Source organism: Anas acuta, chromosome 10 (genome assembly GCF_963932015.1).
Source record: "Anas acuta chromosome 10, bAnaAcu1.1, whole genome shotgun sequence".
Lineage (NCBI taxonomy): Eukaryota > Metazoa > Chordata > Aves > Anseriformes > Anatidae > Anas > Anas acuta.
In genome coordinates, this window is record NC_088988.1 from 11,046,958 (window position 1) to 11,069,355 (window position 22,398).

At 33.9% G+C, this 22,398-nt stretch overlaps 1 protein-coding gene and 1 long non-coding RNA gene across 6 annotated transcripts; one reads left to right on the forward strand and one right to left on the reverse strand.

Annotated features, from left to right (window-relative positions):
* The first annotated feature begins 316 nt into the window (after nucleotides 1–316).
* SLC7A9 (solute carrier family 7 member 9) lies at nucleotides 317–12,535 on the forward strand. 3 transcript variants are annotated; one of them, XM_068693593.1, is made up of 13 exons: nucleotides 317–469; nucleotides 1,634–1,759; nucleotides 2,789–2,936; nucleotides 3,907–4,149; nucleotides 4,721–4,846; nucleotides 5,168–5,267; nucleotides 6,659–6,703; nucleotides 7,007–7,130; nucleotides 8,837–8,940; nucleotides 9,808–9,904; nucleotides 10,754–10,903; nucleotides 11,517–11,691; nucleotides 12,287–12,535. In XM_068693593.1, the coding sequence occupies exons 2-13, from the start codon at nucleotides 1,655–1,657 to the stop codon at nucleotides 12,349–12,351; spliced, it is 1,482 nt and encodes a 493-aa protein (XP_068549694.1). In that variant the 5' UTR covers nucleotides 317–469; nucleotides 1,634–1,654; the 3' UTR covers nucleotides 12,352–12,535. The 3 variants fall into 3 exon arrangements, with proteins under 3 accessions (XP_068549694.1, XP_068549696.1, XP_068549695.1); XM_068693594.1 differs by lacking the exon at nucleotides 317–469 and having other exon boundaries at nucleotides 2,865–2,936; XM_068693595.1 differs by lacking the exons at nucleotides 317–469; nucleotides 2,789–2,936 and having other exon boundaries at nucleotides 1,632–1,759.
* On the reverse strand, nucleotides 11,661–17,813 carry LOC137861978 (uncharacterized). Of its 3 annotated transcripts, XR_011099965.1 has the most exons (8): nucleotides 17,558–17,813; nucleotides 17,257–17,467; nucleotides 15,365–15,478; nucleotides 14,971–15,278; nucleotides 13,357–13,464; nucleotides 12,857–13,045; nucleotides 12,647–12,683; nucleotides 11,661–11,958 (listed from the first exon to the last, which is right to left on the reverse strand). It is a non-coding gene; the product is annotated as an uncharacterized lncRNA (long non-coding RNA). The 3 variants fall into 3 exon arrangements; XR_011099966.1 differs by having other exon boundaries at nucleotides 12,647–12,680; nucleotides 13,357–15,278; XR_011099964.1 differs by having other exon boundaries at nucleotides 13,357–15,278.
* Nucleotides 17,814–22,398: the final 4,585 nt, after the last annotated feature.

Below are 22,398 nucleotides of genomic sequence, written 5' to 3' on the forward strand. Positions count from 1 at the left end.
ATAAAAAACATCAACTATTTATAGGATGCAGTTAACATCTGGACAGATGTCTTTCATGCACCTTATTTCAAGGTTACCTTTCCACAGTGATTCTAAATTAGAAATAGCTTGACATAAAATCAAAATACGCTCCAATTATGGTTCACTCTCACTACATAATAAAATACTTAGGTACTGGACAAACTTTCTTACAAATAGAACAAAGACTTTTTGTTTTTAAAGATAAACTAATTGGACTATTGGTTTACCTGTGGTTCCCATCTCAAAGCTTCTTGGCTGAGAATGGGTTTAATGATTACCTTTTATAACCTCTGTACTTAAGCTGCTGTTGCTTCTGCGTATTCTGGTTTCAGACATGGACATGTCTTGCTCTCTAACTGGCTGGTAAATCTAACGGAAGAAATAAAGAAACACGCTACACAGAGATCCCTGAAGCCTGAATTACACTAAACAAATCTAAATAAATAAGGTAAGTGAAAGTATGAATTACTCTCAGATGGTGATTAAAACATATTCTAGATAAAAGACTTTAAAGAGAGAAGTTGGGCTGAAAGCTGTAATAGAATTCAGTGACCCAAGCCCTGCATTCCTTACACGGGCAATTTTCTATTGTAGTTTGAATCGTAAGTTGGATTCATGATGATTTTCTTTTTTTGAATCTTTAAATCAAAATGTAGAACAGATCTGTTTATAGCAGAAATGTTTCTAAGACCAGCAGTACTAAAGACAGATGTTCTGTGAATTCAAAATACTACAAAAAAGCCAAGGATTATTAGACACTAAGTTGCCTACACATGAAGCATTCCTGAACTGCTGTTTATTTAACTACAAAACAAATTTCAACATTCAGATTTTAACAACTACAGATGGAAGATCTGAGGAGGTAGACTGAATAAACTTCTGAGAATCAGGACCTAACCTATTACAAATCGTTTCCATCACTATCTCAGGTTGTATTTAATTCAAATACTGTGGCAAATGAGCAAAATTCTCAAGAAAAAAAAAAAATCACAAATATAAATTTGAATTTCGAAATCCAAACTGTTTCCATTCTAATTCTAAACAGAATATAATGTTCAGTAAAAGACGTTCATCCTGAGTCAACAAGAAGAACAGTAACCATTTTGAGGAAAAGAGCTGCTAATTAGACAATTACAGGAGATGACACTTGGTCTAACATACTTGCATCTCCAAGGAACTGGGACAAGGCTTAATTTAACAAAGATCAGAAAGAATGTCTCCTAGATAAGACAACAGGCTAATTTCTGGGTGGAAGATTAAATCTGACTGGACCCCTAGAGGAATTCAAAGGAGAGACTAGCTATAAAACCCAGCTTGTTCCAGTAAGGAGATTCTCTCAAATGTAACCTGAGGCATAAGGTGTAAGGACATCCGCTGCCAGGTGAGTCAGGAAATCTACAGGAAGTCTGATGGATGAGGTAAAGTACACCCACCACCTCCTTCATTTAATCTCCAAGGAGGTAGTTAGATGGAAGACCTTTGCCTGTGTATTGCATGTGTGCATTTTTGTATTTTCTGACAGTAGTATGCTATTTTAGAGCAGCAAAACTCAAGCACACATCAGTAAAATACACTTGACTTTTTTTTTTTTTTTTTTTTTTAATTTCTTTAGATATTTCAAAAAATAAGCCAAATGGGTGAAGAAAGCTTGAGGAAAAGAAAAGGACAGGACAGTAGAAAAGAGGATGGACAATCCATTCAGAGTGAGGAACCCCAAACTACAAACCTACAAAAGCAGGTAAGCACCAACACTCACCCTCCCCCAATACATGTGTGAGGGGCTGTCAGAGGGAGATAGTCGGGACTTATCTGTGTAGAGGCATCATCACAGAAAAGTTGAAAAGTTGTATCCAAACTTGCATTGATTTATCTTCATAGTGTGGCTGATTTACATTTTAGGAAATGGCTAATTACTAGGAAATTGCTGGGACACAAACACAATTTAGAAGTGAGAACATATAATATTGAAGTCTTACGTTTGGTAATTTCAAAATTGCTCAAGAGAGCGTAACTTCATAAACTTTACAAACTCCACATAAACTTCTCAGAGTCTAAACAGAGTTGTTGGCTCACTGCTTCTGAAAATGTGTTTATTTCTATAAAACAGCTTGTGGTACAGATTGTGGTACAGAAAGACAACTGGTAATTTTTCTCCAGAAAATTACAGATATTTTTACAAGAACAAAAAAAAAGCCACTTCTTTTGTCCCTGACAAGCCTCTTAGAGAGAATTGTGATTTCTTTTTCAGTTTAAGTAACCTGGAAAAAGACACACTCTGTAGTTTCAGTTTGGTGCCAAGAACACATACTGTCAAAATACTGATGTTATCAGATTAGCCATGACTTAACAGGAAAATTTAAGCAGCCCATGACGGTGTTTTTTTTTTGTTTGTTTGTTTTTTAGCAGGAGATACCTAAGTTTTAGTAGATTCACGTAACATGTAAGTCACTACAAAGTCAGAACATGATCTTTTAACCACTTATCAATATTGTACTAATTTCAAAATATTAACAAATACCTGAAGCAATGAGGAGCAACTACTTAAAAAAAAACGGATAGTCCAAAGGATAGTAAAGCAAATATGCAAGCAAGTAAAATACAAGAAATGGCTTCTGGAAACAGGAGGAGTATGGCACAGTATTTGTATGCATTTTAGAAACAAAATTTCATCATTTATTAGTTAGTAGAAACTTTATGGTGAAAACTAATTAGTGATAAATTAAGGTATTAGAAGTTACTTTACCAAAATGTCTCCTTTTATTTCAAGGTGGGCCTGATCAGTGGAATCTGTATGATTGTTGGTACAATTATTGGCTCAGGTATCTTTGTTTCTCCAAAATCAGTACTTGCCAATGCTGGAGCTGTGGGTCCTTGTTTAGTCATCTGGGCAGCCTGCGGAGTTCTTGCAACACTAGGTAAACAAAGAATCAACAAAGTTTGGATCTTTGTTTAAATATTTTTATTTACTGCATACCATTCATTTCACAAATTAGGTAATGACACCTAGACCAAAACTAGTCATACCCTGATGAGTGTACTAAGTATGTGCTGTTCATAAACAATAGACTAAGCTTTTAAAACTGTAATGATCATTTTCAGTTCATTTTTAAAGCAAGTGGATAAAATAAACAAAAATAAAACTAACTGTAATAGAGTACTTTTCTACTTAAATCACAGGCAAAATAGCACATGAAAGTTTGCTGGCACAGGGCTGGTATTTCTAACATTTTTCCTACAGCTGCACAAATCACAGAATGTTAGGGATTGGAAGGGACCTTGGAAGATCATCTAGTTCAATCCCTCAAATCTAATTTTATCACCCAAAAAATTAATGCTAAGCACCTCCCACATATTTCAAATAGTAAAACACAAAAATGAATTCTTTGTGCATAGTGTCAGCCACAAATCATAGAAAAAATGTTTTTTGAGCAGCTACAGCAATAAAACTAGAAGTGTCTACTGAAGATCAGCTTTGAATTACAGTGGCATTTTAATTTAAAAGTTGTGCAGCAAGCTTAGTTTTTCCACCTTAAATTTCTAAAAGGTAGGTCAGCCAGCACAGTTCCTATTTGGACCTTTGTTGGAAGTGTTGGTTTCTTAAGAAATCAGGACGTTCATAATTCAACAGCTGAAGTCTTAAACAAAGGTAATAGTAAATTCTGTATCGTAACTTAATAGTTTCAGTATATTTTTCCCCACATTTACACAACTGCTTGCAAGTAATTAAAATTTAGCATGTACAGTACTCAAACATGGAAAAATGATATATTTACATATCCAGTTCTGCAATTTTGCTACCTATAAAAAAGCACTATTTTGTTCTAATCATAGTTTGAAAAGTGCATAAACTAAACAACCAGTAACAGGCACATTTCTTGTTTTCAGGGGCACTTTGTTTTGCTGAGCTTGGCACAATGATCACAAAATCAGGAGGAGAATATCCTTACCTCATGGAAGCATTTGGCCCAATTCCAGCATTTTTGTTTTCTTGGACAAGCTTACTCGTCACAAAGCCCAGCTCTTTTGCAATCATTTGTCTCAGCTTTGCAGAATATGCATCAGCTCCTTTTTATCCAGGTTGTGATCCACCTCCAGTTGTCATCAAGTGTCTTGCAGCAGCTGCCATTGGTAAGACTTCTTTTTTCTTGTAAAGTGACAAGTTCCATAATTGCTTAGCAATTTCTGCTCAGTCCTATCAGTGAACACATAGCATAGTAGGACTTCAGCACATTAATCTTTAAGAGGACATCAGAAAGCAGCCCTACACTGAAAGGAACAGAACCTTGGGTAACTGCGAGTCTTTCCCACAATAACTAACTCCATGCAGAAAAAGGACAGAATGATGGTTTGCTCCTAGCCTGGGTTTCCTTTCTTTACCAAGAAAAATACAGCTGCATAGAATGCTTATGTGTAGCAGAAAAGTGAGAAAAGAAGTTCAGAGATATTTCTGTATTCATCAGAATGCTGTAGAATTACTTTTGTTGTTGTTAATGGTAGACATCTAATTCAGAAACATTTTTTCCTCACAATTTTAAGTCATCCAAACATACTATGGTAAAAACAAAGAAACAACTATATATACTTGAACAGCCTGAAAGGAAAAAGGAGTACAGTGAATATGGGAAAAATGTTTTAGAAGGCAATGTTTCTTTCAGTTCTGACAAATTTAACAAGATAAATATGAATTTATTTCTTCTAGTGGTTATTACAATAGTGAATTCACTGAGCGTGAAGCTGGGAAGTTATCTCCAGAATCTTCTCACGGCTGCTAAAATGATCATTGTCACAATCATTATTGTAAGTGGAATTGTTCTACTTGCGCAAGGTAATTAAATATACATTAATGTGCAATTATTTTAGTTTCTGTTGACCATTTAAAAATTTCCCCAACAAAAACAGCACAACAATAGGGCGCTTTTTATTCAGTTTTGAGTTCCACATCATTGGAACTCCTTACGGTACTACGTATTTTAGAGGAAGGGGGCAGGAAATTCAACAGTATGTATATTTATAAGAATTGGTATAAACTGATCTTCAACAGCAGAATGTTTCAAAACATTAAACAGACATTGGAATATTTCTTCATCTAGTGGCAATTAAAGGGATTAATTTCAACATTTGACAGTAATCTATGTTTTATTTGCAGGAAAAACTGAAAACTTTAAAGATTCTTTCAAGGACAGTAAAATTTCTGTTAGCTCTATTGGTCTGGCATTCTATAATGGACTCTGGGCATATGATGGATGGTAAGGTATCTTTACTAGTGTTAACAGTTATAGTTTAACAGCCTTTAACTGGTTTACTCTCTCCCTGTAGAACTCAAAGATGTGATCTAAGAAAGTTAACATCTGACTTGTTATAAAGAATCTCTTAATGAATTCTGGAAAAAGAACACTAGCTTGGTAAAAAAAACAAAACCTCAGGTTACTGTTTATTAGGAACGATTCTATAGTGGATCCTGAAAGGGCTGCTGAAAGGTGTTTAGATACTGTGACAATGAGGAAGATATCAAAAGTAATTCCATTAGGCAAAAAAAAAAAATGTAAATCCTAAAGTCCGCACAGGTTACCCCCATCAAAGCCCATGTTTTGTGAAATACGTAGTGTCATTTGACTAGTACTAAAGAATAAGTATCAGCAAGTTAGAATTCATAGGGTTTTATATTTTTTTCTTATTCAGCTTTAGAATTGATGTAAAAACACTGAATTCTCCCTCCCTGAGAAGCTTCCCATTGTAAACCTCCTCATGGGTTTATCCATTGTGTTAGACCAAAGAAAATACATTTGAAAATACTCACAAATATGGAAGGCTGTAGGTTCACATTTATGATCTACATAAAACATTTATATTTGGTACCCTGAATGCTGCTTTCCACTATTACTTTCTTAAAATAAACTTACTGGAGGAATACCAATGTCTCTGCTGAAATCCTGAAAATCGTTTACATACATCAGTTCCTGAAACTAACAGGAATGTGAACTGGTCTCAATCTCTGTTGGGACAAAACCAAGATCAAGCTCTGATCCATTAATGCTATTCTTAAATGTTCACACTGTCAAGTTTTGCAAACAGATCCGCATTTTTAAAGGAATTAAGAATATAAAACTTTACTTACAGCAAAGCAAGTCCTATTACAATGAGTAAGACAAATGGATTATTCTTCCAGGTTCTTTTTCCAAGCTTGAGTCTCTCAACTTAGACATGAACATCTGCTGTTTCAGACATTTACCTAGACTTTTTGATGCCTTGCAATGGGTAGAGTCAACCAGTGCCTTTATTTGAAAAATATTAGATATTGCAAAGCTCAAAGCTCAAAAGTAATCTTGTAAATTTGAAACAAATGTCCACCTAGTTTTTGCTTACTCGGGGATATTTTAACCAAGGGCTAAGAATCTAAGGTACTTCTAAAAATGTAAGATGCATCAAAACTTTAAGGAGGAAAAATTAGTTACTTCAGGCTTACATTTGGATAAGAAGCTCACAGTTTTCTGTTCCGCAGTTTTACTTTTTTTTTTTTTAAAAAAAAAAAACAAAAAACTACAAAGGCACACCACACAGAAAAAAAGAAATAACACCTAACCTTATAACACATTACATATGACTGTTACAAACATTGTTTTAATGTTTTTCCTACCAGGAATCAACTCAATTACATCACAGAAGAACTTAAAAATCCTTACAGGTAAAACCACATAGAAAAGTAATACTACTAATGCCAAATGAAAAGTAAAAGCTTATCTTTAAAAGGAATGCTTACTGAAAGCTTGAGCACTAACAGAAAAAGAGCTATTTGTATGTATTCTGGGTTTCATAAATCTGTGATTTTTTTTTTTTTTTTTTAAATCCTGATTTATCTTTCTCTACAGTAAAGAAATATACACATACCTCTAGAGTATATGGGGGAAAGTAAGAGTCCACAGTTTACTAGGGTAATATTGCTAGTGATACAGCAATGCTGATGGAGTCTTACTTTTGCATTCCTTAGAAATCTACCACTATCTATAATTATTGGAATCCCCTTGGTTACAATTTGTTACGTTCTGATAAACATTGCATATTTCACCGTAATGACTTCAACAGAACTCCTACAGTCCCAGGCAGTTGCTGTGGTAAGCCACTTTATTTTGTAATAAGCCATCTAAAGAAAACCATGGGTATTAAAGTATCCTGAGCAGTTAAAAAAAATGTAAAAAGCAACCTCTAAGTTTTAAGATACAATTTATTTCTAAACTGCCAGTCTCACCTTGATTTTTTCCCATTATCTGTCATTTCTGAATCCAAAATTAATTTAAACTACTGCCTAATTTAAACTGCTCCATCAGATCCCAAAGAAAAAAAAAAAGCAAGCAGAAGTAATGCAGTCTTCAGGTAACATTTTGTAAACACCACAGCTCAGAGGTTGACTGTTTTCCATAGGCATTGAAAGAATGGAAGGAAAAATAGTATCTGACTACTGCTTTGCAGTGATTCCAGTATTTCTGAGAAATAAACACATGCAAAATAACAGATCAATTTTTGCCATTCTGGAGATAACAGCAAGTGGTCTGTAATTCACCTCCTCATTTTTCCTTTTACCTTAACTAAACTGAGAACTATCCTCTTTACTTCATTGGATGACATATTATTACAGAAAAAAAATCATTAAGGATTATTCTTAACATTTGAGAAATTTATATAAACACATCTGTCCCTTCAGTTCTACTTGGTACATTTTCCAGAGGACATCTGTCTCCCAAACCATTGTTCAGAGAGCTTGTAAAAATTTCCCCTTATGTAAGTTCTAGGGGAAAACAAACAGCATGTGACATGCACACATGCATACGTGAATGCACTGTAACACAGTGGAGAGGTACTTTATATGTAGAAATACTTAAAAACCTCAAAATAAAAAGGTATTTGAAAATGTAGAATTTTGATGCATTTCAGCCTTTCTTTTCACCAAGAGGTGCAAAACAGTATACTAAGTTGTATGTTGATAAAGAACCACTTCTCTTCAGTGTACCACTAAGCTTAACATCTGTCAACAGCACACATCAGCTACCTCTAAAGCGATCAGACTAAACGAAAAGAAAATACAATTGCTACTGAGCAGCACAAAAGGGACACAGCAAATATCAAAATAAGCAGGGTGCTCCATATAAAGAGGTCTATACATCTGTAAGGAGCCTTCCTGCTTTGTGCTGGTGAGTGTGCTGCTACCAGGTAAAGCAACTACACTGATGGTAATTTTGTGCAAAAGTAGAACTTGATATGCTTAACTTACTCAACTGAAAATCCAAAATCTACCTGTCAATTTTAATTGAAATTCAGTTACAGCAGATCCATGTACCTACATGAGTTCCAATCCACCTTGCAGTAACAATTAACATACCATGGCACAGGTAAAAAATCAAAGTATATTGAAAGAACTTGGCAAGTTTGTCCCTCACGTGCTCACCCATGACAAGGCCTAGGTTGCCATGGCTTCATTACTACTGTTATTCTTTCTACTTACACTGGAATCACCTTGTGTACACACTGTGCTCTGTGGTAATCACATCTATTCTTTGGCAGACATCCACAAACCAGGTGTCTTAAGCAATTTAAGTGGTTTTGTTTCATTCAAGACAATATTCCACTCTTTATTGATTGTTTCATCAATTAATTCTGGTCTTCTTTTGGCCAAGTATCCTTGAATAGCAAAATATACAACAAATATTTTACTAATACATCAGATACATTACTTACTGTATTTTTAAAGAGGTGCCAACATTTCCAAATATACCAAATAGCAGTTAAAATGACAAAAAACATTCATTTTAATCCCATATCCCAGACATTTGGAGATAGAATTCTTTACCCAGCCTCTTGGATAGTACCTCTCTTTGTGGCCTTTTCTACAATTGGATCTGCCAATGGGACGTGTTTTACTGCAGGCAGGTAAGTTCCCATTCTAAGTACCTTAAAGTGAATTTTTTTAAGGGTGAAAAATGTGTATGTATGTTTTTGTATTTAGACACAAAGATATCAATGTACTTATGATCTAAAGGTAAAAATTAACAAGTATTTACAAATCTAGCTATAGTTTATTTTGCAAAAAGAAGCAGAGGCTATATAGGTTTGAAAAATCAGAAAAGATATCTCATTTCAAAGTAGACATGGCATGAAATTGTTTTTTCCCCCTTTTCGTTTTGCTGGCTAATTTTAAAGGTTGTTATTAAACAAAACAAAACAAAACAAAAAAAAAAAAAAAAAAAAGAGTAAGAACATAACTACACCACTAACAGTCAAGATAAGAACTGGAAGGGAAAGCCATTCCTTTCTATCAATTGTTCAACGCTTCTGTTTAATAGTAAAAGTAAGATCTATCTGAATATGGTAGGGCTGTATAGACTTTTTTTGACAGAAGGTTGTACAGGTAGCTATTTAATACGGAAAAAAATAAAAAGAAATTTTTAATTAAAAGATAGCAGCTTTTTCCAAAACAATTTTAGTTAAACGATATGTACAAACTAGCGATTCTGAAAACAGAATTAGTTTCAATTTCTGTGCATTAACATTGGTTATTTCCATTATTTCATTTTAGTGCAATATTCTTTAAATCCCATTGTATGCTAAAGGAAATACCAGTATACTCTAAAGGAAGCGCTAGTCAGATGTAGACACATAATAAAACAAATTTGAAAACTTTTTTTTTTTTTTGGGGGGGGGGGGGGGGGAGGGAAGGGGAAGGGCAGTGTTAAAATATAACACCACTTGAACTTTAGGTGCCACACTAACTAGTTTGCCTTGTTTTTGTTTTGTCAGACTTGTTTATGTAGCAGGTCGTGAAGGGCACATGCTAAAGGTGCTGTCTTACATTAGTGTTAAGCGTTTAACACCAGCACCTGCTATCATGTTTTATGTAAGTATACATTCTAAGTACAGAGAAATTACCTACAATAAAATCTTAATACATGCTTTCAAAATTTCTTACCAGCAGCTTTGACATGTCTTTGCATCTTTGTGAGATTACAATCTGTATATAAACATATATCCTGAACATGTATTAGGAACAAAGACCATATAATGAAAACTACTTAATTTGAAAAGTTTCATTCCAGAAGATCAAAATTCAAATCAAAATTTTAAGAATCCATAGCATGAAAACCAAGAAATAAAACGATAAATTATTAGTGTTAGGCAAATCCTTTATCTCACAAGAAGCCTATGAAATATTTCCTACTCTATGTCCTCCTGTAAGGATGCATTTACATATTTTCATTTAAAAAAAATTTACACATTTAATAAATACATTTTAAAATAAAACTAGGCTGTATTTCTTTTTGTATTTTACCTTTTTACATCAATGTAATACCAGATAGTCAAAATTCTTGCTCTGTCCACTCTCAGAGTCAACAACCAAAAACATCATATATTATTATAATTAATATTATATATATTCATTATAATTATTATTATTATAAATATATTATCTCTTCCTTCTAGATAGTCAGCAACAAAATGGATTAGCATATACAAGATTACGTGTTTTAACTTAAAACAGAATTCATACTGCACAGAAAAGCAAACATATTGACAGGCTACAGATACTATCTTTAAATGTACTGCAATACACTTGCACCCAGATGTTTAAGCAAAAGCACGCACCAATTATGTTCTGAATACCCTAAACATACACGCATACCTACACATAAGCTCTTATAAAGTAAGGTTAAACTTCACTGATACTAATTTTTGTTTTCATTTTTAGGGTGCCATTGCTATTATTTATATTATCCCTGGTGACATTAATACACTTATCAACTACTTTAGTTTTGCAGTCTGGATATTTTATGGCTTAACTGTGTTTGCACTCATTGTTATGAGGTTTACAAGAAAGGAAGTCAACAGACCAATTAGGGTAAGTTCAACATTCAGTGTGACTTCTCCTCCACTTCCGTAAATACTAAAACATGAACTCATCTTGAAACTCTGAATATTTGAACATCCTGAGGTAGAGGTTTCTCACCACCCACTTTACCTGAAATCTAGCCATTTATTTGTGTCTTTTTGTTGTTGTTGTTGTTGTTCAAGTTTTGCACTATGACAAAGCTCAAAGACTGAGAAAAGCCCAGGCAATGTTTTACTCACATAGATGATGGGCAGAAGCTGTGGCAGATTTTCAGGGATGGGGAACTACAGTCAGCAGACTGCCACTGAAAGAGTGCCTGGAAATAGACCCAAACTTCACTGTACTGAGTCAGGTCTCCAGTTCATTAAGCTGTATATGAATTACTACATTGCTATTTGCAATAAAGACAGAGACCTTTATTAACAATTCAACAGAAAAAACTTTTTCCCACCTATTTCCTCCTACTTTTTCAATTGTCCCATCTAATTCCAGAAATTTTAAAAGTAAAAACATCCTAAGACGATTAAGCTATGTTTCACATATGTAACTTCTGTAAGAACAGTAAAACAATTAGCTAAGTAATTGTGTTTTTATTTATTTTTTATTTATCTTTATCTTGCAGATACCCATTGTCATTCCAGTCATAGTGACATTAGTCTCCATTTTACTGGTGCTGATACCAATCATCAGTGCACCTGAACTGGCATATTTGTACTGTGTTTTATTTATACTTAGCGGACTCATATTTTATGTACTTTTTGTTCATTTTAAATTCAGCTGGCCCCAGAAAATATCAAGTAAGTATACTACAGACCGTTTCCAAATTCAATAGAACACCTCTAAACCTTAAAGCAACTACCCCAACAAAGTTCATTATATGGTCCATTGCAATTTAAGTCATATGCTGGGGGAAACAGGGAGGGAGGCAATTTTCCAGACAGATAACATTAGCAAAGCTCACTGTGTGCATAAAGTGATCTTGCATAGTCTTAGAAGGAGCTCTTCATTCATCTCTCAAGGACAAACTGATATGCAAGTATTTCCACAGCGGAAAGCAGAACCAGCTGTAGAGGACAGAATTAGTAGTTCTAAGGACATTAAGAAAATCCATTATGTCTGCCTCCCCCTCCTCCTGAATTATTATGTATAATCTAATCATGCAATTAGAAGCAGTATACTCTATGAAGAGCAAGATTAGAAATCTCAAAATATACTGGCCTGGATCTTAAGATTGTTTTTATTTCCCACTTCCTATTTATTTGTTTTTAAGTTTGAGATACAAATACAGAAAAGAAACAACTGCTTAGAAGGACATTTCTCTAACTCAGAAAAATAGTATTAATCTGAATACTGTTCTCAGAACAAGCTTCTAACAATGTATTTTCTTCTCAGAGCCCATCACTATGCACCTTCAGATGCTTTTGGAAGTTGTTCCAGCAGAGGAAACTACTGAGTAAAATATTTTATATGTACTAGAGTGTTTTTACTTGCTATATTGTTTGAAGGAAATTCCATTTAGTTGGTGTGCATTTATACTTTCTAAATTGCTATGTTCATGCTGGCATGTGTTATTTTTGCAATACTACTTAGTACTTGACGTTTGTTAAATATGAGAATAAAAGATTTCTGAGCCAGACTATAGGGTATAGCAGAGCCTTTTTCATTGCTTGCTAATATGTTAAGGTTATTTTATTTTCTTCATTAATGTTACTTAAACAAGAGGAGCACTTTAATTATGACAATGGTACTCACCTGCAGCACTGCCAGAATGCCTCTTTTGTTGTTTCTGCTGAAAGAACAGAATAGCTATCATTCACAGCATCACCCACAAGTGACACAAAACTGAAGACACATTGCAGAAACACATACTAACTCTAATCCTCAGTTGCTCAGACCAAACACTAGCTATCAAAGAATTGGAAGACTAAGGAAACGGGAATCAAGTAAACATGGACAGCATACCTGCCTGAAAAGAAGAGAGTGATTCTTTTTTTAAAGCAATGTCATAAGTAAAGGCTTAATTTCTCAGGTATGTGTTTTCTCCGCTGCCATCTAAGGTACAGAACACCAAGCAATTGCAACAGAAATTATCCTCAGCACGAATGTGACTTTACAGAAGTAACATCATGCTATAAATGTTCCATTTGGTACCTAATGAAAATAATTAAAAAAAAAAAAAAAAAAGCCAAATTCATACACAGATTTAAGCAGCTTTTAATTTCCCTGGCCAAGAAACTGGTTCTGGGTAACTTACAATACTTACTATGTTCCCTCAAAGCCAATGGATAAAGAAAGTAGTTTTCTCAAGTCATGTGTCAATATTTTAAAGTGATTATATTGAGAAAGATTGGAATACTGAAAGCACAAGTCCTCTGAATAACTTAATACATCCATTCCAAATACATAACACAGGAATATTAAACAACTCCACCTACTACTATTTTGAAAGTTGAAAAACATACCTGACTGGGGGTAGAGATGAAAATGGTGACTGAGTCTTAAGTGTCAATAAACTGGGAAAAGCAAACTACATCTTGGTGCAGGACATCAAGCAGACAGAGCACGGATGGCTTCAAAACACAGAACAAAACTTTCTTCACAAAAGATGTTATAACATTGAGTTCCTTAACACAGGAGTTAGAAGTTGACAGAGGTTCATAAAGCAACAAATCAAAGCAAAAAGTCCACAGAGAACCTCTTCCTCATGAAGACTCTCATCAAAAATAGCTAGAGGCCAAGAGAACATACTTGGAGTTTACTGAAACATTTTTTATAGTGTTCTTAAAAAAACTGCTCTTGCCACCTGCTACAAACACAGGGCTAAAGACAGCTTCTGTTTTTACCTTATACAGGGTTGCCTTGCTTTTTCAAAACGTTAAGAGATAACTGTCTATGTCCATTAGATTGTAGATTTTTCCACTGGTAGAAAATAATTTTACACTATATTTATGTATCAGACAAGTCAGAAGGACACAATGCGTGAAGAAGGAAAAATGCTGCTCCACCATATTTTTTTTGTAGGTCATGTGACAGTCTCCTATTTTCAACAAAATTTTAGGCTTCTTAAAATAAATCTGTAAAGCTAAATCTCTATTCTAAGTCATCATATAGTTTCATTGGAGAGACTAACATGTTTTAAAGATCTACAGATGCAAACAGATTGGTACCAGCTTAATTTGTTATGAGTAGCTATTGCATTATTATTTCACTGTGAGATATTCTGGTGTGTACAAATATAACAGTGTAAATTATTTACTGAAAAATTACATGAAAGCTCGAAGCCTTTGAGCTAGGCAGACAAGATTTTGTCCTTCATTAGCGTAAGAGTTTTAGCTAGGTGAGAGGAAATTGAGTAATGAAAAGAATTCACAACACATGAAAATGTCAAACTGAAAACACTGAATTTTCTACCACAATGCTCATTCTGCTAATACTATGCAGAGCTTTGCTATTCGTTAGCTGCACAGTACAGTATTTCTTGCCAAGTTCATTAATTTCCAGTCAGGTACAGATTGCCATCTGAGTTCAGGCATCATTTATTCGTGCAGAACTGAAACAGGCAATTGCTACAAAACTGATTCCGTATACGTATGAAGGATAATGTAGAAATAATTGACAGACCATCAGAGTTTGTGAAATTGCAGAAATTATTAACTATTGCTAACACAGCAAACTAAGGTAAGTAAAGCTCTTTAATTACTTAAATTAAAAGTACATCTATGCATGTCATCACTAGAGCCAACAATTTTGAAGCGAAAGCACAGGACAATATACATAAAGTTCTTCTAGAGAGTATTATTTTCAGATACTTAGAACACAAGAAGGACTTTACTTACTATTTTCCTCCAAAAAATAAACACAGTTCTGCAACCTATACGTTCAGTTTCAGCAATTTTATGGGGAATGATCATGCGAGAGACAGTATTTTGCAACATTATCCTTAACAAACAATAAAGATTTATCTCCACATTACTCATCACTTTGTACGCTGCTGTTGTCTGAAGACTCAACCAGATCTTTGGCTACTGCCGATAAACATTTCATACATAACGAACACTGACTTATTCAATCCTTACCAACTGGAAAAGGACCCTTCAAAATCTTCCCAGTGTTCGAAATCAAAAGACACATGAGGATTCTGTTAACAAAAAACAGTCTGAAATATCTGTACCAAAGCACAGCTAGTATGTTTGAAATATTCAGTAATTCTCAAATCAATTTTCTCTTCGCCTTTTTCTTTAGCAACTTGCACCATGCTCCTTTTTTCTCTTTTGTGAGGCTAATAGCAGCCTCTTTATCCTTAATCACACATGATGACTTTTCTGTAAGTACGTACTGATGTAGCTCCATGTCAGCCAAATAAAGTTTGTCTCCTGAACAAGCACTAAATTATAAAAAAGTTTAAAAATAAATAAATACAAACTAACAGCCACATTTTAGGTTTATTAAACTTAAGTTTCATAAACTTACCTGAAAATTACCTTCTCTTTAGAAAAGTCACATTTATAGTCAGCAATACCTGCTATTTTTACCATCACCGTAACAGTCACTTCATTTTAAAACCACTTTATTTCTGGATAAAAGCTAGAATAGAGAAAGATTAACTGGGGTTAGCCCAAACGGAAAATAAACTTTCTTACATACAACTAGAATTCTCCCCTTAGGTTGCCCACTTGTATGTTTCAGCACTTGTATGTGTATCCAAGCCATAATAATTTGTCTCTAAGTAGCAATATCAGGAAACAGAGTGTCAGCCTCACTTGCTACAAAAGCAATGTGACCTCAGCCTTTGGAGGAGAGTATTTATTAGCTCAAGAGGGAAGATACTCAACACCACCACTGGTCTCTGGAGCTCAATGTCAATTTAACAATTAAAGGATACTTCTACCTGTATTGTACCTATTTACACATAAAACAGATAATCTCGGTAAGGATAATTGTCCTGTTTGGCAGTTCACATTAAAAAGCAAGCATGGTAGCAAAATCACTCTGAGTTTTTGTACCATTTATGCTGATGCAGGGTAGAGTCTTCTGCTTCCTTAATTTGAGCTTCACCACCCAAAAATAAGATATCGAGGAAGATATTTTATACTTATCTATACTATACAAACCAGATTCCAGAATAGCCCCATACCATCATAGAAATAATTCACGAGCAATCAGATTACTACTGCACGCACCACTGCAACCATGCATTTGGTACTTATGTCAGATACTTCCTATCTGGAAATATTCTATTAAGCTAATAGTATTACAAAAAGATAAATAGTACATATCATAAATGTAATGACTTTACAAAAAGATAAATAGTAAAAACCAAAAAAACCACTTTTGTTATTAACTTCATGAAATAGTCTGGATTTTACAAAAAGATAAATAGTCTGGATGACATAATTAATTCAATACTCTGTTACTGGTGCATTTTCAGCTCCCCAGATTTACAGTTCAAGTTTTAATCGCTCACATATATTCCATCTATAAACGAACATTCATGCTAATTGCAGAACAGATGAAGCTATGAGAGGGGAGTCATGTCAATCAACCCCCTTGTTCAAGGAGGGTCACCTAGTACCAGTAGCCCAGGACTGCATCAAGATGGACCTTCAAGTATCTCCATGGATGGAGAGTATAAAACTTCACTGAGCAATCTGTTCCAGTTCTTAGTTACACGTGAATGCTACGTAGATGAAAATCAGAATATATTTCTGCCTGTGCTCCTTTTTTTAACTCAACAACACTAAAACTACCATTGGGTCAATCCAAACTGTATTTCCTAGGGTAAGTACTATTTTTGCTTCATGTAGTTTTCCTTTAATTTTGTGATGAATATAATGGGTTACCTAGGAAAAACAAAACACCATGTTTGAGATGTATACCAAAGGTAACTTTGCATTTATTTGAATTGTAGTGAAACATCATCTGAGCTTAACAATAAGGGTATTCAATACATCGAAACGATTTAACTAATGAAATACTGTAATTTTACCATGGATCAAAGTACTGTTAAGTCTTTAGGAAGGAACTTATTAATAGAAGACTACCCAAGCCCAGGTCAATTTACAGAGGCTGCCCTCCTGTTACTCCCCACAGACTTAAAAGTAGCAATAACTTGTTCTGGAAGAAGGCATTTAAATCACATAGGAGAAGATCCCATAAATTTCACTTTATTATTTTGCAAGCAAATAAAAGCTAAAAGTTAACTTCTTAGAATCTGGACCACTAACAGATATTTATTGATAAGACTAAAAAGCAATTAAATTTGATAACTAAGTTTGCAGTTCATAACTGTTTTCCTGTAGAAAACAAACACACAAATTAAAGAACCTACGGGAATACTATGAAAAAAAGATGATGAATATTACCTTCGGGATCCATTCAATTTCATTATCAATGAAATCATTTATTTTCTTCTTCAGCTTCTAGCACCCTGGCTGTAAAATCATGCAGTTCCGGGGGAATTTCAGTTTCAGCACACTTCTAATAGCGCAGGATCCCAAGAGCATGACATGTGTTGTTTTCTGTTAGCAGTATGAATGACCTTGCCTTTGTATGTTCCTGATCTACTGATGATTCCTAAAAAGTACGTATGCATTTCTAAGCTTTTATTTATCCACCAAACAATTATCAAATGTTAACATTAATTTGTTGAAGATTTATTCAAACCTCTATCACATCATGGAAGTTGTTAGACATGTTGTATAGACATTGACCGAAGATTCTTGGAGAAGAAGGAAAACTGAAATGTATCACGCAAAATGCATCTGTATTTCCCCAAAACTGCATACAGTCATCTGTTAAAACTGAACACACAGTTTAAACACAAATGTAAGGGAACCAAAATACTTAAGCATGTGAAGTATTAGGTCACATTTGCAATGCCTGTTTCCTTCCCCCCATCCACTGACTTAAGAATCGAGGAAAATCTTTTCCCAATACACTTCCATAATGCATTATTTCTTCAACACATTTCATAAGCATATGGCAGACAGCATTACAAGTTAGTTTATGATCTGTGTAAATCTGAATCTCATAACAATATCGAAGAAAGAATAGACCACAGCCAAATACTTCAGAAAATAGAAAATACTTCCAGTAATGCAGAAATGCTAACACTTTGAACCTCTAGATACAATTAAGTTAATCTTCTATTGACAGATAAAAGGCAAAAATTAAGTTTAAATCTTGTTAAGTCTTTGCTCTTGCAAAGAACTCAAAAAAAAAAAAAATCTACCAGAACACAGGGGGAAACAATTATGTTAAGGCTTCAGACGTTCTGAATTTCAAACTGAAAATAGCCTCCGTATTAGCAGAGGATCATGAAACTGTGGAAATTCTCTGAAAGTATTAATGGTTCTTGTAACTAATAAATCAAACAACTCTTAATCTCCTTTTCATAAGTAAGGCTTCCTGATGATTTCCCTCTCCGCAGTTTAACCCTGAGACCTGGGGGTGGGGGAGAGTAGAGTAGATGCAGCACTAACAAGTAAAAAGATAACCAAGTGACAAGATAACCTAGTTTTAAGTATTTAATGTAGAACATAGGTCACCATGAAGAAATAAACACAAATGTACAACTAGAAAACAAGAAAATACCTACCTAATACAACGTAAGTACAATTTATAAATACCACCAATATTTCTAAAAATCTCAAGAACCAATTCACTCTCAAAATATTTTTCATGCATAATCTATGCTGAGGAGCAAAACCTTCTAACACGACTACAGAAATAAAGAAAACAGTTTTGAAAACTGAAGTCAGTATTTGATTTTTAGTATCTGCATATAACCCCAAACAGTTTTTTAACAGAAAATTAGTAGCTTTCTCAAATCTAGAGGGGAAAAAAAAAAACAAATGTCACTGGAGAAAGAAAGATTTCTTAAAAGTTTCAAGGAATGAAGCAATGGTTCTTTCCATCAGCTACATACTGAATTTAAAATACTCCAACAACTCAGGCATATTAAGTATGGGTTATCTGATCTGCATCATAGTAAATCAAAGCACAGCACAAATCAATTCATATTTAATTGAATTTGAAAATATTAAATCACACTAACAATTGATGCAATAAAGAAACTTAACATGTTTAGAGTGCAGAAAAATATCTTCCCCATCAAATATTTGTTACCAAACCATAGTTGAAAAGGAACTATTTTTATTGTACTTTGAATAAATATCAACAGCTTCAAACTCCTTTCTTGCCCAAAATAGTGCATATGCATTTTTTGCTCTTGAGTGATCAAGAATAGTAACTCAAAACATACACCACCACCTAAATCTCTGATTACATAACAATTTCAAATATTTATCACAACACACCATACTTGTCCGTGTGAACAACTGACTTTTCCTTGCAAGGCAAACCTGGAAATACTTTGGTAATCTATCAAGAAGAAATGAAAACTATGTTTTTCTTTGCACTAAAATACTGTTCAAGGAAGTATTTCTTCCATGGACCGAGGTAAAAGTGGTTTTCTTACTTAACTGTAGGATTTTCCAAGTATTTTGGACTTCTCTCTGTACCAAATTATATGTTTTTCTGATTGAGGCAACAATTTTAATGAAGCAAACTTCAAAAAAGTATCTAACTTCTTATGAAGCAGAATTTTCTTTCAAGCACTTGACAAGAACACTGCCCACAAAACATAACAAAACATTAACATTAGGTCACAGTCATATCTCGAGCAACAGCCCTAACGGGCTGTTCAAAAGATCCTCAGTTCTGAACTGGGGATTTTCTAACAACCATCTTTTATCACAAGCAATCAACAGACATGACTTGGTCAAAGATCTGCAGCACTCAGGTGGCTGATAAAGGTAACTTGGCATTAGACTACTCAACAAACAAGAAGAAACTCCAATAAACATCAATCATTCTGTAGCATAAGGACCATTTTGTTTTCAGGGCAGCGTTAAAGTTTACTGTCTTTTATATTTAGAAAACTGAAAGTCCCACTATTAATCTTCATAAAACCATGGCAAAGGAGCAAAAGAGTAGGCACAACCTTTTCAAGGATTAGCACTGTTTTTTTTTTTTTTTTTTTTTTTTTTTTTAAATATGTTCTGCATTTTAAAGAAAAGAAACAACATTCCACTCCAATTTAACTCTATCAATAATTACTACAGTCTCCCAGATCTGTTACATAGAAGAAACAGCTAGATGACTACAGCATTTCTTATCTGTCCCATACATGCTTAATCAAATTCACCTTTGACAGTTTATTACACAATATGATACTTGCAGATTTGGTACTTTCATTTAGATCTGTGCTTGACCTTTGGTACGTCTTTTCCTGAAAAGAACTAGAAACACTATGACCTAAGAAGATAATCAGAAATTTTTAAGTTACCTGAACACATAAAAAGTCAATATTGTTATTTACAGTGAGTTGCCACTGATTTGCTGTTTAGTTTATTCTCAGCATTTAATGATGTCTGGTTCTCTTGATCTTTTGCAAGACTTCCAGTATTCTCTTCAGTGTCCACAAAGCAAGCAAAGTTCTTTGAGACAACATCATCATTAATGCATACCATAAAAAATAATAATAATAATAATAATAAATCCTTATTGACCAGAATCAACATTGCATACTTATTTAGAGTATATCTGAAGTTTAAAATAATAGTAACATTTAAGCTGATAGACTTGAGCGGATAGAAGGTATAAGACTTTATATGTACTTTCAAAGTTATTGTCTATGGCAATGACCACAGCCACAGTGTTAACAGCCTTTAACGCTAAATGATCCAAGCAGATGCAAGTGCATTATTTTATAACTACATTACAGCTGCTTAAGTCTGACGGTAACTACAGCAAATTATTGGCAGAAGTTAGACATTTTGACAAGTGGAGCTACTTCTCCCCATGAAGGTTTGAGGACTCAGTCTTATTATAGAATGGTTTAGTTTGGAACATACCTTACATTTCATCTAGTTCCAACCCCATGGGCTTGCCATGGGCAAGGACACCTTCCACTGTATCAGGTTGCTCAAAGCCCCATCCAAAGCAAGTATGAACTGGTATTTAAAGACACTTGAATAAAGTAGTTGCAAAATATTCTAAATATAACACAAAAGGCGTGAAAATGCTGTAAATAATTCACAAAGCTGTCCACTTGAATTGCTTCCTGTATATTTATATTTTTAAAGGGATATCTCATTGTAGGATGCAGAGTAATTCAACTTAAATAACATCAAATATTTCTTGAAAAACCTCAAAGACAATATTTGTTTTAAGCAAAGAAAATATTATAATGCTTGAACACAGGTAACAGATTCTGAAAGACAAACAGTTTTACTTCGCATTTCAGTGTTACAACCTCCAAAGCAGCTGTGCATTACAACTCCAGGTAATCAAAAGGAATAGCAAAAATCAACCAAACCAAACAAAAACAACAGAAAAACAACACTTCACCCAGGATACTTCTAGTTCATTTAAAGTTATCTCCAACAATTCCACTTTAAAGTTGAAGTGCTCTGGTTTTAACACTAATATCAGCATTCACACACTTCTTACGCATTTAATAACATTGTTCGGGCCAACTTTTTTAAATTCAAGTTCCATAAAATATTGATAGCCCTAAAATTTTTGTTATCTGCTCTTTAAATATATATATATATATATATAATTTTAAACAGTGAAGAACTTAACGTGTTACTTCAAATTTTAACACATTACTGAAATAAATGTGATTAGGACAATGAGGAAAAAGATGAATGAGGTTATAGTGAGTAGAATTGACTCTGGTATCCACTGCTGCTCAGCCTTTCACCAGACCAAGTTAGCAGGAAAACAGCTTTGGGAACATAACATTCATTTTCTGTGAGTCCCATTTGTGATTTTTCTTGTACCCTGTCCTGTAATTCTAACAGTTGTAATTAGACCTAAACCAAGCCAAACTATAAATGATAAATTCGTAAAATAAATTACCTTCATCAGAAATTTGTAAAAATGAAAGAAAATCTTGAAAGGGCAAAAAGAAATTTGCATGAAATAACCTAAATGTGCAGTTCCTATGAGAATGTGTACTTTTTGTTACACAACGTATCTTTGTGCAATGCTACAGACTTGCACTTCATTTGCCTGCCAATACCTTCAAAATAAAGGTACACATGAATGAAAATGGAATTTCTGCCTCCTGGAACACATCCAGAGAGTTACATCAACACTAACATAAAACAATATCTTTAATAAGTTAATGATTTAGCTTCTACTGTACCTGGCAAATGACAAAACTCACTTGCAGATAATGCTTTTCAGTCCTAAGCTGATTACAAAGTTATGATTTACATAATAAAGCATGCAAATAGGTTTCTAGATATAGAAGTATCTTACCTTTTAATCTTTTATTGTCACATAAAGAATAACATCAAATGTATTATCTCCTACAGCACATAACTTGGCTTTGATTTGTGTAGTTGCTAAATGTAGTAGTAAGTAAGAAGGAGAAATATTAACCCCATATCAAATTATCACTATTTTTCAAGCTATACAAAAACAGAAAT

Excerpts from the sequence above, each read along its gene's own strand:
- SLC7A9 (XM_068693593.1), top strand. The coding sequence starts at position 1,655 with ATGGGTGAAGAAAGCTTGAGGAAAAGAAAAGGACAGGACAGTAGAAAA. Across the intron at positions 4,847-5,167 it reads AATTGTTCTACTTGCGCAAG|GAAAAACTGAAAACTTTAAA; the intron begins GTAATTAAATAT and ends TTTTATTTGCAG. Across the intron at positions 6,704-7,006 it reads GAACTTAAAAATCCTTACAG|AAATCTACCACTATCTATAA; the intron begins GTAAAACCACAT and ends TGCATTCCTTAG.